At 41.2% G+C, this 17593-nt stretch overlaps 1 protein-coding gene across 19 annotated transcripts in view; it reads right to left on the bottom strand.

Moving 5' to 3' along the window:
* Enox1 (ecto-NOX disulfide-thiol exchanger 1) overlaps window positions 1–17593 on the bottom strand; it is a 550965-nt gene that overhangs the window by 241610 nt on the left and 291762 nt on the right. For 2 of the 19 annotated variants that reach the window (XM_029469165.1, XM_029469166.1), the window contains exon 1: window positions 1244–1394. The exons of 16 other annotated variants lie outside the window; for them this stretch is intronic. In XM_029469165.1, coding sequence (XP_029325025.1) covers window positions 1244–1301 — 58 coding nt within the window. In that variant the 5' untranslated portion in view covers window positions 1302–1394. Of the gene's footprint in view, window positions 1–1243; window positions 1395–17593 lie in introns of those variants that run through there. One more of the 19 variants, XM_029469167.1, reaches the window with a different exon arrangement.

The raw sequence follows: 17593 nt of genomic DNA, 5'->3' as shown, positions 1-17593 counted from the left end.
TGATAAGTGGATATTAGCCCAGAAATTTAGAATACCCAAGATATAAGTTACAATTTGCAAAACACATGAGACTCAAGAAGAATGAAGACCAAAGTGTGGACTCTTTGCCCCTTCTTAGAATTGGGAACAAAACTCCCATGGAAGGAGTTACAGGGTATGTGATTTTCAAAGTGCAATATGAAACTGTGTTTAGGTCATCTTCATACAAAATATAAAGTATCATTCTTAAAGACAGTCACAGCAATCAATGGCTTTAATTAAACTAAAAACCATGTACAGATAGAGAAATGTTTGGCCCAGGCTACGCATCCTGACAGTCCTCCTCTGAGGTAAATTTTCACAATGGATGTTTCAATTAAGACAGTGATATTTATTGAAAGGTAAAGCATAAATGCATAGCCACTTGGAACATTATTGAACAAATGTAATTTATGCTGCTGTTGGTGCGCTGAGTTTTAACACTGCTTTGATTTTATCAGCATTTGTCAATTAATCAACGTGAGCCTTGTAAAACATGGTCTCCTATTAGTGGGAACAGGCCATTGCTTGAAGACATTGAAGGAAAGGTCATTTAATAATTTGTTAATTGTGCGAAGATGGATTTAAATTTTCTAAAAGGTACGATTCTCATTACTATTGTAACTAAATAGGCCTCAAGCTGAACTTAACCCTGCCAGTTTAAACATCGTTAATGCATCTCTGTTTCTTCTTTTATTCTTCTTAAACACAAGAGAAAGAAAGAAATTAATATAAATAAATCTAACTTCAGGATTTTAAGATTTATTTTGAGAGCCTCTCTCGCCATCTTTCCCGGCTTGGAGTTACGAGGCTTCAGGCTGTGAAAATCAACAACGAACTCAATCTCATCAGGTAGAAGGGGGAGAAGACTGGAAGAAAGAACAGAAGAAACAGGAAAGGCACAGCCCCAGAAGGCCACACAGTGGCAGGAGTTTACTGTTTTTGTAATAGTCCCCTGGTTCATTCTGCCTCCCTTTCGATATGAGGGGAGCCCCACCACCACCACCACCACCACACACTGCTGCCCTTCCCCTCCCACCCCCTGTTTGTTCTCAGTACAGTGAGAGAGCAGCAGAGTCAAGCCCTCTCTTCGGATAACCCATACATCAACACAGTTGTCAACTCTCCTGGCAGCAGAGAAAAGCATTTTAATTTGGATCCTGTCTCCACGTATGTACGAGCAGTCATCCACAGGACAGGACTGAGTTTCAAATGGGTGACGTACCTTGGAGAGCAGTCTCCACAAAGGTGTCTGCAGGGCTGAACCGGGAGACCCGCACCATCTTCCGAGTTTAAGTGCCACTTAAGATGCCATGGCTTATCTTAAGGCACAGCTAGGGAAGGGATTTCGAGCAGAGACAAGGTCTGCTGAATGGAGATGGGGTCTTGCTGGATCCAGGCTCCACACAGTGCTTGCTTAGAGTCCCTTTTATAAGAGTTGCAAGGCCCAGGTTGTTCTGTGCCTGCTCAAACTGGCTCATCTGCCCTTCCCATTCCATTCTGTTCACGGTTCCAAATAAGTCACTATTTTGGGCTCATTTTCCTAAGCAGATGCAAACACCCCTTTCCAGGGCCAGGCTCCCTTGGGCAAATTAGGTCTCTTGGAAAAGGGTCAAGGAACCATCAAACAAAACACTTCAAGGAACAAGGCCCTGGTTTCAGGTGACATTGTCGGACACGCAGGCAAACAAGTTATTTGTAGACTCTGGTTGGCAGTAGTGTTCTGTATGGCCAGGGGTTGGAGCTGACTCTTGATTATGATCATGACAAATGAAGTTATTTTATTAAATAAAAAATATTCTGATGGTTACAAGACAATACACAGAATTTTTCCTCTTCTAGTTGCAGTCCTAACACAAACTGCCAACCAAATTCTTAATAAAATTATCATAGAAGAACTTGATTGCTTGGAGCAAACACGGAATATTTCTGAGAGGGGTGCTCCCCCAACCCCATCATGGGATCTCAGAGATAAAGCTTAGTTTACATTCTTTGAACGTCTGCTAGCATTAGCCTCTACTTTGACAAGCTCACTTCCACCCACTCAGATTCTCCTAAGAACAGGAGCGAGGACGGGGCGTACAAAGGTAGAAGCAGAGGCTGCTCACATATAACAGCTGTTCCCCGGAAGGACGTGTTTCTAGCTGAAGTACATACATCATATTGAGAAACTACAGGGGAAAGAAATGGGTATATTTGTTTCCCTGACATTTGTCGACTACGGCAAATAAGTTTGTGTGCTTTGATTCAAATGGTTCCTTTGTCTTTGAGGGCTGGGCCATTTACAAGAGTAGGTCTGCAGCCTTCAAAGCTTGCGAAGGAGACCACTGGCACTCTGCACATCCTTGGCACATTAGGCAGATTTACAACCTTGTCCGTGGCTATCTTTGATTATCTTCATTGAAAGCTAGTGTAGACTGATGAGGAAGCTTAGCATTCTCCTAGAGTTTCAGCTGGTTGCTTGCACCCTGCGAGGATACCCAGCTCTGCTGGCCTTCCTCACTGCTCTAAATGACCCAAGAAGTAGCCATTAAAAAAAAAAAAAGCTTAAAAGGGTGGCTTTATTGTAACACGTCTGTGATTATGGGACTTATCCCTATATGGTGAAGCTCACAGCTCAGCAGATGACAGCCATGATAATGATAGCATGCTACAGTACCCAACATGAGGGTGGGGGGCTTCTTCCAGGCTAAGCAGAGGCACAGGGGGAGGTGCCAGGCTGGCCAGGAGTCAGAGGGAGTGAGCTGAAGGTGTTCTTCCTGGGATGGAAGAGGTGAGTGGAGAAGGAGGCAGACTTGGGATTGGCTGTTGAGGATTTCAGCAGGCAATGAGGTTCAGGTGTGCTGTCTACAGGGATTAGGGTGGGAGAGTCTCCAGGCTGTAGGAAAATGAGGGAAAGAGGGAGCTGGGGTTAGGATTGGCATTATCTAGACAGGTGTTATCTGCTCTGCAAAGTAGAACTCAGAGAGTTATTTACAACCCCTAGCAATGAGCAGAGCCTGGGAGGACTTGTTCCCACTCAAGTCAACAAGGTCGTAAGATATAAAAATGCAAAACATAGACAAAAACTAAAAACTAAAAATAAATAAATAAATAAAAGACATAAGATTTACAAACTTCTTAAAGCTCTATAGGTAGAAAATAGTATGCAGACCCTCCTGTGTTTAGGAATGGCTTGGGTCCTGTGTATAGGACAGAGGCTGATCCAACACATTAGAGGGTCAAGACTTTGTAGCCCTAATAAACTTCCCGGTGATATTGGGGCCACACATTGAGTAAACAGTGATTAGAGACACTACTAGGAATCTCCATTCTGGTGACCTTCTGCAGGGAGAGAATCTGATGTTCAAGCCCTGCCTTGAGCCAACCACTGAGAGGCACCAAGCACACATCTGGGTCTGTTCTTCAATTACTATCTTTGTGCATAGGAAATTTTATCCCAATTTTACACTGAAGAGAACGGAGATACAAGACCTATCCTGTGTCACCCAGTGAAAGGTTGGACAAACGTACCTGGCTTGGAAAACTGTATCTGTCCTAAAACCCATGTTTAATTCCTGCCCATCCTAAACACAGATGACATCGGTTATTCAGATGAGAAATAGGCTCTATTCTAAAGGCACAAAGTTCGTGGATCTGAATAGCAGCCCACTTACAACCTGACTTCTGGGAAAGAAGAGGAATTAAGAAGTGTAGTCATTATTTTAAAATCACAAAAATGATGTTGATTATATCCCTGGTAAAGTTTGTTACAGCCACTTATAAAACATTTTTAAAGAAACTCTGTTAAACTCATGTTTTATTTTTAAAAAGGGGTATGCGGGAGCTAGAGAAACGGCTCCATGGGTAAAGTGCTTAGGGATCATGCGTGAGGGCCTGAGTTTGAATCCCTACAAATGAAGTCATGTAATACCAGGCATGGCAGTGTATATCTGAAATAATTTTACTTCTTCTATGGTGACATGGGAAGCAGAGCTTAGAGAATCCCCAGAAAGCTGTGGGCCAGGAAGGCTGCATACGCCAGTGAATAACAATTGATCCTGGCTCAAACAAGGTGAAAGCTAGGACCAGAAACTTAAGGCTGTCCTCTGACCTCCACTTGTGTGCCATGGTGTATATAAGACCACATACCCAGGCATGAATGTACATGCACGAATAAAAAGGAATAAATATCCTTTGTAAGATACATACAATAAAATATTAGACCTTTTCTGGCATGTCATGGTCTCAGAGACAATCTCCTTAGACTTGTCTGGCCTTCCAAAACTGGCCTACACAAAGAAACTGTCTTCACGCAGATTACTTGAGGCTGTCTTTCCAAAAACCAGAAAGAAAAGCAGTTAAGAGGCGAAATCCTTTATTATCTTGCTTTCCATTGACGAGAAGAAACCACAGACAAGCAAACTATCAGATAGGAATGGATATTTGTGGAGAAACAGCAGGGGTAGGGGAGGGACTGCATGAAATTATTGGCACAGCTGTGGGGAAGTCCTCATGGGAAGGGTGGAACTGAGGCCTTTCTGCTCCATAATAATCTTTTCCTGCAGCAGTCTGTGCTAAAGGCCCCACTCTGGCAGGAATTAACAGATCTACCGCATTCCTTCTGAAGGCTCCGGGTCCCTCCACGACTTGTAAGTCTCACAATAGAGCTGGGCATTATGTTATTTTTGTAATGAATATTTGAGGTTTATTTGTGACGTGACCATTTGAGTGGTAATTTAGAGATAGATTTAGGTTCGTAGAATAAAACCTGATTGAACATGAAGGGACCTAAACAAGATGTGTGCAGTGAGGATTCATATTCATGAGGCTCTACCCCAGTGGTTCTCAACCTGTGGGTTTCCACCCCTTTGGGGGTCAAACAAGCCTTTCACAGAGAGGGGTCACTGTTGGTTATATTGTATATCAGATACTTACATTACGATTCATAACAGTAGCAAAAGTAGCTATGAAGTGGCGATGGAAATAATTTTATGATTAGGTTACCATAACATGAGGAACTGTATTAAAGGGTCAAAGGAGTAGGAAGGTTGTTCTGAGAACCCCTGACCTGCCCCAACCTCAGGTGACCTTGACACAGTCTTGAGAGTTTGTAGACTTTCTTTCTAATATTAGCATTCTTGCCTTTCCTGGTCCACCCCAGTCAGCACTGTTTCGCATCCAAGCCAAGGGGATGTCTACAGGCTTCTTTGCCTGGAAACTAGGTGTCATCCAGCCTCCAGTTTCAGCCCAGAGACTATCTGCAACTCCTACACTAATAGGCAAAGCCATAACCCTTCAAGATGACCACTTTCCTATATGCCCCATGCGGGCAGCATAAACAGACGTCTCCGCTAACAGTTTATCCTGCAGGCTCATTGCACGAGCTCCCTCCTTGGAGAGAACACATGTGAGCCTCCCTAAAACCAAAAGAAAAACTTTTTTTTTTTTTTTTTACTGACTGGTAATATTTATTTAGGAAGATGCAGATGTTTAGTGCTGGGCCATATGATTGAACAGATTTCACATTTAATAAGAGATTAGTTTACTCATTTAATTAGTATTTGAGACAATATCGAGGTTAGATCAGTGTTTTCCCAGGCCGTACAAAAGAGGGAGAAAGGTTCAGCCCAGGAGGGTGTCTGTTCCAATGACCTTCCAGATCCTTTTCATAGACTGGGGAAGGGAGAAACACCCATGATTCAAAGCAGTGTGTGGGTGGTGGTGCCCAAGGCAGGGCCATCCTTTGAAAGCCTTACAGGTCCCTCCGGGAAGATTCAGAGCCCAGAAAGAGCAGTCAAAGCAGTAGTTCGCAACCTGTGGATCACGACCTTGTTGGGGTCGAACAAACCTTTCCTGGGGTCACCTAAGGTCACCAGAAAATACATAATATTTACACTACAATTCATAACAGTAGCAAAATTACAGTTAGGAAGTAGCAAGGAAAATAATTTTATGGTTAGGAGTCACCACAACATAAGGGACCGTATTGAAGGGGCACCAGCATTATTAGGAAGGTTGAGAACCAATGAACTAAAGTATCCAAGGTAGCAGGACAAAGAGACCCTGGGCAGTGAAGATCAGTGATGCTCTTGAGTGTCAGCCATAACTTCAGTATAGGTAAAGACCCTGTGCAAGGAAAATGGAGACTTTGTACACGTTTCACAAGAAATCACCAATTAGCCAGCTCCAGTTCAACTGTAGAATGTGGATAGTTGGAACAGATGACAGGGAGTGTGGGCTGTAGTAAGAGCAGCCGAGGGTCCTGGGTGCTTACTTTGTCATTAGACATGAAACATGAAAGACAACAAGAAAAGCACCATCATGTTCTTAGTTTTGTGTGTGTGTATGTGTGTGTGTGTGTGTGTGTGTGGTGTGTATGTGTGTATGTGTGTGTGGTTAATGTATATGTGTGGTATGTGAGTGTACACTGTAGTTGTATAACTTCTCTTTGTGATTCAACTAATTTTTAATTATTTTTGAAAAAAGACTTATTTACTTGTATTATGTTAAGTACACTGTCGATGTCTTCAGACACACCAGAAGAGGGCATCAGATTCCATGACAGATGGTTGTGAGCCTCCATGTGGTTGCTGGGAATTGAATTCAGGACCTCTGGAAGAGCAGTCAGCGCTCTTAACCACCAAGCCATCTCTCCAGTCCTAACTTTTGAGTCTTAAACTTTAAGAATTAACATTAACATTCATCGCTGTAACACATCCTATAGCAATTCTGCAAGACTCATAACTGCACTAAGCCAGTAATGACCTTTCTCTCTCTCCCAAACCCTTCCTGCTGTGAGAAAATCACTCCCATTCTTTGTTAGTTTTTCTTCTTTTTTCTTTCCCTCTCTTTTTCCTTTCCTCCTCCCACTTCTTTAAAAAAAATTAGGAAAACTATCCATTTGCTAGATTGAACAACTTCTTACATTGTAGGGCATTTTCCTCCCCCCTAACTGTTCTCAGTTTGGCTCATCAACAGTCCCGTTATAAATGACTCCAACCTGACCACAACCTGCACGAGACTCGATCCCATCACAGAGCACACTACTTGTAGCTCATGCTTGCTGTCTTCTATTTAAGTAGCATACACACTGACATTTTAAATATCATACCATGCAGACATTACCCAATAACATACTAATATATAAAATGAAGAAAAATTGGCTATTCTTACCCCATTACTACCTCTCAACGAGCTTTCTCCCCTCATTTTCCAATGTCTCAGGCAATTTGGGATTATATGAATATTCTATTTACACTCCTATGACCACGTAGTCTTGCACACTATAAAGTCAGTAGCAAAAGGATACACTTCAGATATATAGCTATTATCTTTTACTCTTTGGGGCTTATTATAATGTGTTTTAAGCCATCCAAAAGAATTACAAATTGAAATAATGTCAAGCCAGCCAGTTCATCTGTCAGATCTATTTCCCGGCCAAGAGGCCTCATCAGTCTGTTTGACTCAGGGGAGTTGACCGGAGCTCCTTTTAACACTGTCTTGTGATTGCTCTGTGCCAGTCAGTGTTGGGTGCCGCCCTTTCCTGGCTCCCTTGGTGTCCTCTCTTCACATCTTGTGTTTGTACAGCACGCTCCCTAGTTGTTTCCTGGGAAAGTCCACGGGAGGCTCGTTTGCTGAGACCATGCATATCTGAGAATGTCTTAACTTGACGCAGAGTTATTTGCTACTTCACCTGGTAAAATGCTCTGTAAGGAAGGCGGAAACTTCTCTTGGGAGGTTTAGGCTGTACTCCAGCGCCTGCTGTTGAGAAGGCTCAAACCATTGCTATCCCTGCCCTTTCGTGTGAGACTTTTGTGATTTCTCTGAAGGATCTGGAGATTTCTTTTTAATCTTGCTGCTTTGGACTGTCACACTAAGCACCATCGGGACCTCATTTACCCAGCGGTCTGGCACTTTCTTGTCCCTTTACGTCTGGAGACGCCTGCAGTTCTCTCGTTAAATGTGCTGTACAATCTTTTCTCCTGGATCCCACGGAGTTGCTTTTTTCTCTTTCTGGAACTCCTTTGGAAAAAAAACTTGAACCTTATGGATGAATCTACTAGTTTTATTTTATGTTTTTTACTTCAACCCCAACCCATCCTCCATCACTCATTGCCAATTTGCTTCCTAGGAAATATGCTTGCTTTTAGTTTCTATATTCAAATATAAGTGTGTGTGTGTGTATACATATACATACATACATACATATAAATGCATGTATGAATATATACATACATATATGTAAAACTAAGTCTATATATAATATATTGGTATATATTATTATATAGTACATATGTCTAATGCAGAGTATGATTATATGATTATATCATGCATAATAATCTTTATTTCATATATACTTATTTTCTGATTTTTTCCCCTTTGTATATAGAATGCTCATTTTAGGTGATGACTATAGTAGTATTTCTCATCTTTTTGAAAGATGTTATGGAGTTTTGAAAGTTCTTCATTTGCTTCACCAAGAATCTTTTCCAAGTCCCCCTAATATCGTCTCCTCTCTCCTCTCCTCTCCTCTCCTCCCTCTCCTCTCTGCCTTTCTTTTTCTCTGGATCTTTACATTTTATTCTCTATTTTATATTGAAGGGATTATTTAAGTGGTTACTGACTTTTCACAATTAATTCATATTTAAGATACTCTTATATGTAGTATATACCGAAAGATAGGCACATATAAGAGAAGGGATGCCTCTGTCTCTGTTTCACATTTCTGGATGGAGTTTGTGTAACTGCACAGTTAGGAGGTCAGATGGAGTCCCCCGAAATATTCATGGGGTAGTTCTGTAGATCATGTATAAACAGGTCACCATCTCTTGACCCCTCTCTACCATCCTGGAAGGTCTAGACTACAGTATCTTCTCTAACATGCCTGTTTGATCTTGTTTTACCTGGAATTATGTGAACTTATATGGCCATGGAGCCTCCTCTTTTATTTCTCTCAGGCAATGCCTACTAACAGACTACAGAAAGATGCCATAAGTTGATGTTCAATGTCTGATTCTAACTCGTTGCCCTGCATTTTACAAATCCAGCCAGGGATTTTCATTAAGAAAGAAGTCAGAGCACAATCTGCTAATGTTTTTATTTATTGATGCTTCCTCCTATAGCGTCATATAAATTACAGAGTGGCAGGAAGAGCTATGATGATTTCAATAAAACTAGACATTTCCAAGCATAGCTTAATATCTCATCTCTAGCTGCATCCAGGACAGCTGGACACTCAACCATTGGCTGAATCACTGCATCACCGATTTGATTTGGTTATGAAGACAGTCAGATTGCTGGAAACACATTTGGCCATTTTGGAAGTCAGTGAATGAAATGAATCAACCGTGCGGCACTCAGATCAGACAGACTGCTCAGTGATCAGTGTAGGAGGCAGGAGTGGGGTAAATTTATTCTTAGGCTGCAGGAACATATAAAGCAAGATGTTGCCCGAAGGGATTCTCATGATCATTTCAATGTCATCATATACATTAAACCATTAAAAGTCAAAACACTTTCCCCTTTCTATTAACCTACTGACATTTACTTTTATCTCAAAGGAAGGGACTGTCCTGAGTGTCACAAGGACATGCAGCAGATCAAGATGCTTCTGCGTTCCTAACAGGACCCAGGGATCAGCTGGCAGCAAGTTTCCATGCAGTTGCTGGAAGTCTCCTCTTCATTTAAAAAACAAAACAGTAACCCTCAAGGAGTTTATGGATTTAGAGTTGATTATAAACACACTTTTCAGCTTCCCTCTTTACTCTTGCTTCATAACAGAATCTTTCTTAGTTTATCTACATACAGGACATAAAAAGTTAATGAATACTTTGATGCCATTATGTGTGGTGTTAACTTCAGAAAGTCCCTGAGAATCTGTTACACTATTTCCCTTCCCTTGCTCCCAAGCCGGCTCTTCTCTCCAGACTGCTAAGGTTTCAATGTCTGCAACTGTTCTTATCTTTCCATTCAGAAAGTCTATCCAAAGCAGCACACTTTTCCTTTTACCAGAAGAAGGCATGTCAAAACTCAATGCTGTGCCATCCAAACCCATGAGTCAGTTGGCCATACAGCAAAAAACAGTTTTGGTTTGCCCAGGACTGAACGATGTTCCACTAGGTTGGACTTTGATATTAGAGTGCTCTCTCAACAGCCCCCAAACTGAGTCACCTTGAGTGGCAGCTTGAGAGAGGACTGTGTGTGACACGGATGTCACCAGTTGTGGTTTCAATCCGTGTATCAGAAGTGCTTGTCTGTCATCACGAAACAGATGCAGAAAGCAATGAAGCACCAGATGGGTGAATGGGCTCAATGCCCTTTAAGTTTCCTTGATACCAGTAGATCTCAATTCTGGCTGCTCACAGAAATCATCTGGTTGGGCCTGAGGAACAGTGTTCTAATGACCCCAGCAGGACTGCAGGGATGCCTTGGAAAGAAAATGCTACATTTACCAAGATTCAAATTACAGGTGTACAAACAGCCCCTTCTAAGAACAACAACAACAACAACAACAATCCTCTTTATGAGCTTTGCCTTAAAAAATGCAGCATGCCAACATCTACTTCATACATAAAAACAGAACACACGGGCTGGTGAGATGATAAGAGCACCCAACTGCTCTTCCAAAGGTTCCGAGTTCAAATCCCAGCAACCACATGGTGGCTCACAACCATCTGTAATGAGATCTGACTCCCTCTTCTGGAGTGTCTGAAGACAGCTACAGTGTACTTACATATAATAAATAAATAAATCTTTAAAAAAAAAACAGAACACACAAACTATATTTATTGACATGTATGTATGTATGTATTGGAACATGATCCAAGAATGGGTCATGTGAGGGGAATTCTGAGTTCAAAAACTACAAGAAAAAAAGACAAGAGTCTTGTGACCTCAGATTCTTTAAAAACGTGGACTTGTACTTGGAGTCTGCTTCTGTGTCCCTCCCAGGTGTGGCGGTAGGAGTGAGTTTGTTTTGGATTATGCATTACAGCTAACAACTGTTATTTCTTAATACGCCTCGGTGGAAAAACTCGTTTCTACCACCCGTGGCTGGTCCTTGTGATTCTACACGTCACTCATGTTTCTCCCCTGTCATGTCTGCATTCTGGTCACCAACCATTACCAGCTACCGACATCACTATTTTTAAAAACAAAATGACTGGAACAACTGACCACAGGCAAACTTTCAAAGGAAGTGGCCAAAGGCCTGAGCTGGCTAGAAAACCTGCCGCAGGCATGCAAGGTTTCAGGAGGTCCTGGAGGGCTGGGTGGAACTGAGTTAGATGGAATTCCAAACAGGGAGAAAAGAAAGAAAGGCCAGGCATGAAACTAAAAAAAAAAAAAAAAACCATCAAACTTAAATTTATTTCTAGATAATTAAGTTTATATTTGAAGCAATACATCTTAGAGGTTGCATGGAACTATGTACCAGGCCAATGATTACGAAAAGGAGAAAATAGAACAACCACTGTTTTGGAGATGACTTCTTAAGACTTTGAAAAGGTGAATCACTTCGGCCAGTGATTCAGTTGGCATACCACAAGCCTCATGAACAATGTGGTCTACAATATAGAGATACGTCACAAAGCAGTGATAGCAAAGGCCCTTCTCTCTCATGTTGAATCTACTGAAGACACTGGGTGGCCTGATACCAACGCAGATGTGAGGGGAAGCCACAGCCAGGGCTCGGGGGTTACAGCTTCAATGGATTCAATGATGATTTCGAGCAGAAATCACACAAGAGGTAAGTGTGTGTTGTCCTCAGTGCCATGTTATATGATTAATTAATCACTGATTTTTTTTCTTCCTTCAAATTCTAGGTCTATAATGCACCAGCCTTTTCTCTGGGTTTTGGAGTGGAAGTGGCACTATTCCATTTGTCTTTGCCTCCAAAATAAGTTAATTTTCACATTTTTTTCCCAGTACAGGTTTTCATGCAAGATGTAAGGTGATGCCAATGAATGATCTGGGCATGCACCAACTCAGGGAGTCAGTCGGCACAATTAACATCTAGAAGTAGGCACCTCTGGTTATTTCACACATTATTAACTTATATTACAATTCAAATAAGCTTACAGCTGGCAAAAAAAGTCTCTTCTGTAAAGTGATCTCAAACATAATAGGCTTAATCAGAGATAAATTAAATTAGGCAGCCATGCATACTGCAGCATATTAATTCTAAGTAGTTATTAAATACATTTCTCTTATCAGTGGTGTGAACACAACATTGTATGCAAACACACTCTTTAAGAGACTAGCAAACAGAGTTTGTATTTGGGATGCTGCGTCCTTGACATTTCCCCAGGCCCGCTTGAGATGATCAATAATCTTTTCTGCTAATAACGGCACTAGGTGAAGTCCCCAGAAATGAGCTAACTTGATTTCCAAGCAATTAGGCAAAAGAACAGCAACAAAACTCCTACATGTTCTGGGCTTTTCCAAAGGGAACTCTTCCACCATGCAGAGAAGTAAATAAATAAACAAAACATCAGAGAGAAATGGTAGTAAATACTCACCATGCTAACCATCAGTGCCTCTTGTTCTGTTTTGGGTAACCCCTGGCACTTCAGAACACTCAAAGAAAGGATTGAAGCAAAGGGTATTTTACGAATGGGATCACACCATGGGCTGACTCTTTCTTTGAATGGTAGTAATAGAAACTAGCAAGCCAACACTCAGATGCCACGAAGAAGTAGTGGGGCTTTTGTGAAGGGAAATTAAAACAAGCATCTAAGACTTTATAATCAGCTCCATGTATTCATGTCACATTACCTTCTACCATGCACTTTTGCTATATTATCTTGGACTGTTATTAATCACCAGATCCTTTAATTTCTGTATCTTAAAAAAAAACCCCAAATTACTAGGAATGACCCCACCCCAGTAAGCCTGAGAAACATGTTTGACATTCTTTGTACTTCTCACACTTAAAACTCAATATAAGGTGACAAGAACATTAAGCTGCCCAGTGAGCAAAATGGGAAGTTAATCATTGTCTGTTCTTAGCCATGGGTTCAATAATTTGCAAATTCAAGTGCTTGGGAGTAGCTCACCATGGGCATCAGAAAGCTTCTCCTTGGAATGTCTAATAAAGATGCATGTGTAGTTCCCATGGGGAACAATACCTTCAAATGCCAACAGACTAACCAGCAACAGCACAGTTCCTAGTTCACTTACAGTACATTACTCATCAACAGACTTTCTATTACTTTTAGGGTCAAAAAGCTACTCCTTATGTCTTGTACACATATCTTGGTTGAACTGTGACTATTATTTCTGGAAAGCTAATGCTCTTTAAAATATTTTATAGTCAGGCAGCATTGGCACAGGTCTCTAAATCCTACTACTCAGGAGGTAGAGGCAGGCAGATCTCTGTGAGTTTGAGGCCAGCTGGGCCTACAGAGAGAGAATACCAGGATTGTCAGGGTGACATAGGCCCTGTCTTGGAAACAAACAATCAAACAAACAAAACCCCTAGGTCTTAAAAACATGTCATAGCTTTCATTGAATTCGTTCACTGTAACACTTGTACACATGTAAACGACATTCTGATTACTATAAATCACAACTCTCTATCCATACTCTCTCATCACAACCAGCATCCCAACCTCTTCTCTACTTGCTTTTTAAACCTTTGCATCTCTAAAATTTTATTTATTCCTTATATCTGCAGGGCATAACCAGGACCAACTGGGCAACCATGGCTTGGAATTGTCTGTTAGAGCCCGGTGGGCATATACTGGGTCCACAAGTAAAGCCAATGACTGTACTTCCCCCAGAGGCTATCAGTAGCCAATATGTCATCAGAACAGGGGAGGGCTCTGTAGGCCTCTGCCAAGCCATTATTCCTTTTAAGATGACAACTGAGATAATTTCACTAGCTGACAGACTGAATTCATTATTTGTGTTGGTCAGAGTCAAATAAATTTAAAGAAGACAAAAGGAAAACAACTTGGTTTTAATTATCTCCTATCTTCCCTTCATGTAAGCACTCATTCATACATGTTACATATATGCCAGGCTCTGTGTATATATCTGGCTGAGGGACGTGGACAACAGAGCAGTTTTCACTTCTGGCAAGATGCACACAGTAAGTGTGTGTGCAGGCAAGTAGGACGGACCATGTGCTCCTGGGGAAAATAAGGATGTTTCCTTTCTGAGGGCCTTTCAAGAGGAGATTCACTCTTGTGCTGGATTTTAAGATAACTTTTGAAGATAAGATTAGATTTATTTTACACATGTAAGTGCTTTGCCTGCCTGTACATCTGTGTACCATGTGTATGACTGTTATCGACAGAGGTCAAAGGAGGGCACTGGACCTGCTGGGAGCTGGAGTTACAGATGCGTGTGAGGCCTTTGGGAGCAGAACCAAGGCCTTCTGTAAGGTCCAGTCCTCTGGGACTAGTCTGGAGAGATTCTGCGGGAGAGTCAGCTTGAGAATGATCTCCAAGGTTAACGCCTCGCATGTGCAGCATCAACAAGAACGCCATGGGCATCCTAAAGCAAAGCCTTATGAATATGGGAAGGGAATAAGCAAGGGGGGGGGCAGAGGTCAACAGATGATGAGGCTAGAATCTAGGCAAGGGCAAGGATATGATCGTGCCAGAAACGATGTCAAGGCATTTGGATTTCATCCCGGGTGTAGTGTACTTCACCAAATACATTCAGGAGCAGCTAGAGCCCTGGAGGGAGGGAAGGCATCACAGAAAAGGAGATGCGGGACCTGAGACTGGACTTCAGCCATGAAAGACTTGATGACATCTCTTTTATATACCAGGTCTTTATGTCATTAGTAGTAGTAGTATTTTAATTTTTACTTCATAATAATTTTAGATTTACAGAAATGTTGCAAATTCAGCACATTCTGTTAACCCTGGCCACTTAGTTGATGGATACAATCTTCACTAACCTTGGCCACTTAGTTGATGGATACAATCTATCTTCACTAACCTTGGCCACTTAGTTGATGGATATAATCTTTAGCAGCTCTCTGCATGATAGCATTGCTATGTGTCCCTTGGAAGTCACTGACTCGTAGCATCTACACTTTTAAGAGGTTCAAGACAGGCATATCTTCCTGTGTGCAATTCTTTTATAAGGAAGAGCTTCCTCTGAGGTTTATTTGTATCAAGATGAAGTTACGGATATTCTTCTCACCTCACATACATTCTTCTCATCTTCTGCATGGCACTAAAGTCCTGGGTTCTTTTGTCCCTTGGAATGATGATTCCAGCGTTGGTCATAGGAGGATCTTTCAGCTCAGCTCTCATCCTCTTAGCATCCTGTATCCTTTTGTTTCTGCCACTTCAACTCAGATGCCCTGAGACCATCTTGTGTTTTTACCATCACAGTCATTAAAACAACCATTTTCCAGAGAACTCAGTTCCCACCATTGGCTGATGATATTTGGAGACCAAGATCTTGGGTACCAAGAAGGTTTGATGTTACTATGGTGACACTACTCCCAGGACTTTACTATAAACTCAGCCAAGAAATACATTAAAGCAACTGAGTTTTCCATCTATAATATTTAAAAGCCCTTAACAGTAAATAATAAGCATTAAGACTTTTATAATATAAACAACAAAATATCCTGAAAGATATTAAAGAAGATCCATGAGTGAAAGATCATTCAAGTTTATGGACTGGAAGACTCAATATTAGACATCAATTCTTCCCAATTTGAGGCGGAAAATCAACATATTTCCAATTATGATCCTGCTTGGTTGGTTGATTTTGTTTTTATTCTTTGTAACTGGCAATCTAGTTCTTAAATGTATATTAAAGGTCACAAGAAGCAGGACACATAAACCAGCTTTTTGAAAGGAAGGAACAGATGGCTTGTGACACCTTACTTGAAGATTAACGATAAATCTACGGTGATCGGTGCAATCCATGCAGTTTAAATGTGTGTCCTCCATGAGCTCAGCTACTTGAACATTTGTTCTGCAGTTGATGGTGCTGCTGGGGGAGCTTTAGGGGTGTGGTCTTGCTGGAGGAGCTGCCTGGAGGTGGGCTTTGAGAGTTTAAATCTTCATTCTGCTTGTAGTTTGCTTTCAGCATCATGCTTGAGGTCAAAGATGTGAAGTCTCCTCCTCCTGATGCTTGCCAGCATGCCTTGCTACTAGGCTGGACTCTTCTCCTTCTGAACTTGTAAGCCAGCTACACCTTCCCTCCTGTAAGTTGTCTTGCCATGGTGTTTTATCACATCAACAGAAAAGTAGCTATATATATACATACTCATTTGTTTGGGGGAAACAGCACCCAGGAATTTCTATAAGGAAGGGAAATCTGCTTAAAAAATAGTACTGAGACATTAAATGTCCACAGTGGACCAATAAATCTCATACCAACCTCATATAGTAAATAAAAATTAGTTCAACATAAAACATAAATCTAAACATAAAGATTAAAACTATATGCTTATTCCTAGAAATCACTTTGATTTGGGGTTAAAGAGCTTTTATCATGGAGAACAGTAAGAAAAACAACGAAGGAAAAACATTGATAGAATAGACCTCAAAACTGCAAACATTTACTTACCAAAAGGCATTGTTGAGAGAATTTGTAGCAAAGCCACATTCTGAAAATCACACTCACGAAACACATATTTGATGAATACCGACATCGTATATGTATGAAGGATGCTGATACCTCAACAATAAAAATACAAATAACCCAGTACAAAAATGAGAAAACGACTTTAATGGGTGCTTTACAGAGGAAGATGTATGAATGACCAGTAAACACATGAAAATGATTTCAACATATTGGTCAAGGAAAATGCACTTCAGGATATAATGTAGTACTGCTATGAAGCCTCTACAATGGCCAGAATGAAATAAAGCCGGACAGAGCCAAGTGCTACTGCGGATGTGGACTAGCCAAAGCGACTGTGTGTGGTTGGTGGGAATGTAAACGGCCTCTTAAACCAAGCCTGCGTCTGTGTCAGCTGTGCTTTTAGATGCTGCTTGAACAGAGACAGAAGCCCATGCTCACGGGGGGACTTGCACACAAATGCTAAAGGGTCCAGGTGTCCATCACTAGAGAGACGGATAGAAAAACAGCAGCAGCAAGAAGTAGGAAATGACCAGTAAACAGAGGAACAGATTAATCCAAGAAACATCCTCTAAGAAGGAAGCGAGGCACAAAAGAGTATGTTACGTGTGCTTTCTGTCTATACAATGTTCGAGAAAAACGACTGGTCCACTCTTGAGGTTGAGGAGAGAGGGGACTTGCCACAGGGTATTTTTTAGGGTTATATATAGATTTTGGTGACATGGGCACATCAGCTTGTCAGAACTCAAGGAAATATACACTTGAGAACTCTGCACTTTTCACTATATGCTAAAGTTGAATTCTAGCTGTTATATACATGCAACAGGAGATGTACAGAAACGTCATGAGGTCCACAACTTAGCCTGAAATATGTCCTCATATAAATTCATGTATGTATGCATGGGAGGACTACAAAAATATATCCTGGTAATATATAACTGTCACTGTAAATGTCTTCTCACTTTCTTCTGTGAGTATTAAGTTTTACCATATCAGAAAACAAAAATAATTATATCTCAAAAGCTTCATGATT

The sequence above is a fragment of the Mus caroli genome, chromosome 14 (assembly GCF_900094665.2).
Source record: "Mus caroli chromosome 14, CAROLI_EIJ_v1.1, whole genome shotgun sequence".
In the NCBI taxonomy this organism is placed as follows: Eukaryota; Metazoa; Chordata; class Mammalia; order Rodentia; family Muridae; genus Mus; species Mus caroli.
This window is presented reverse-complemented; position numbering and strand designations above follow the sequence as displayed.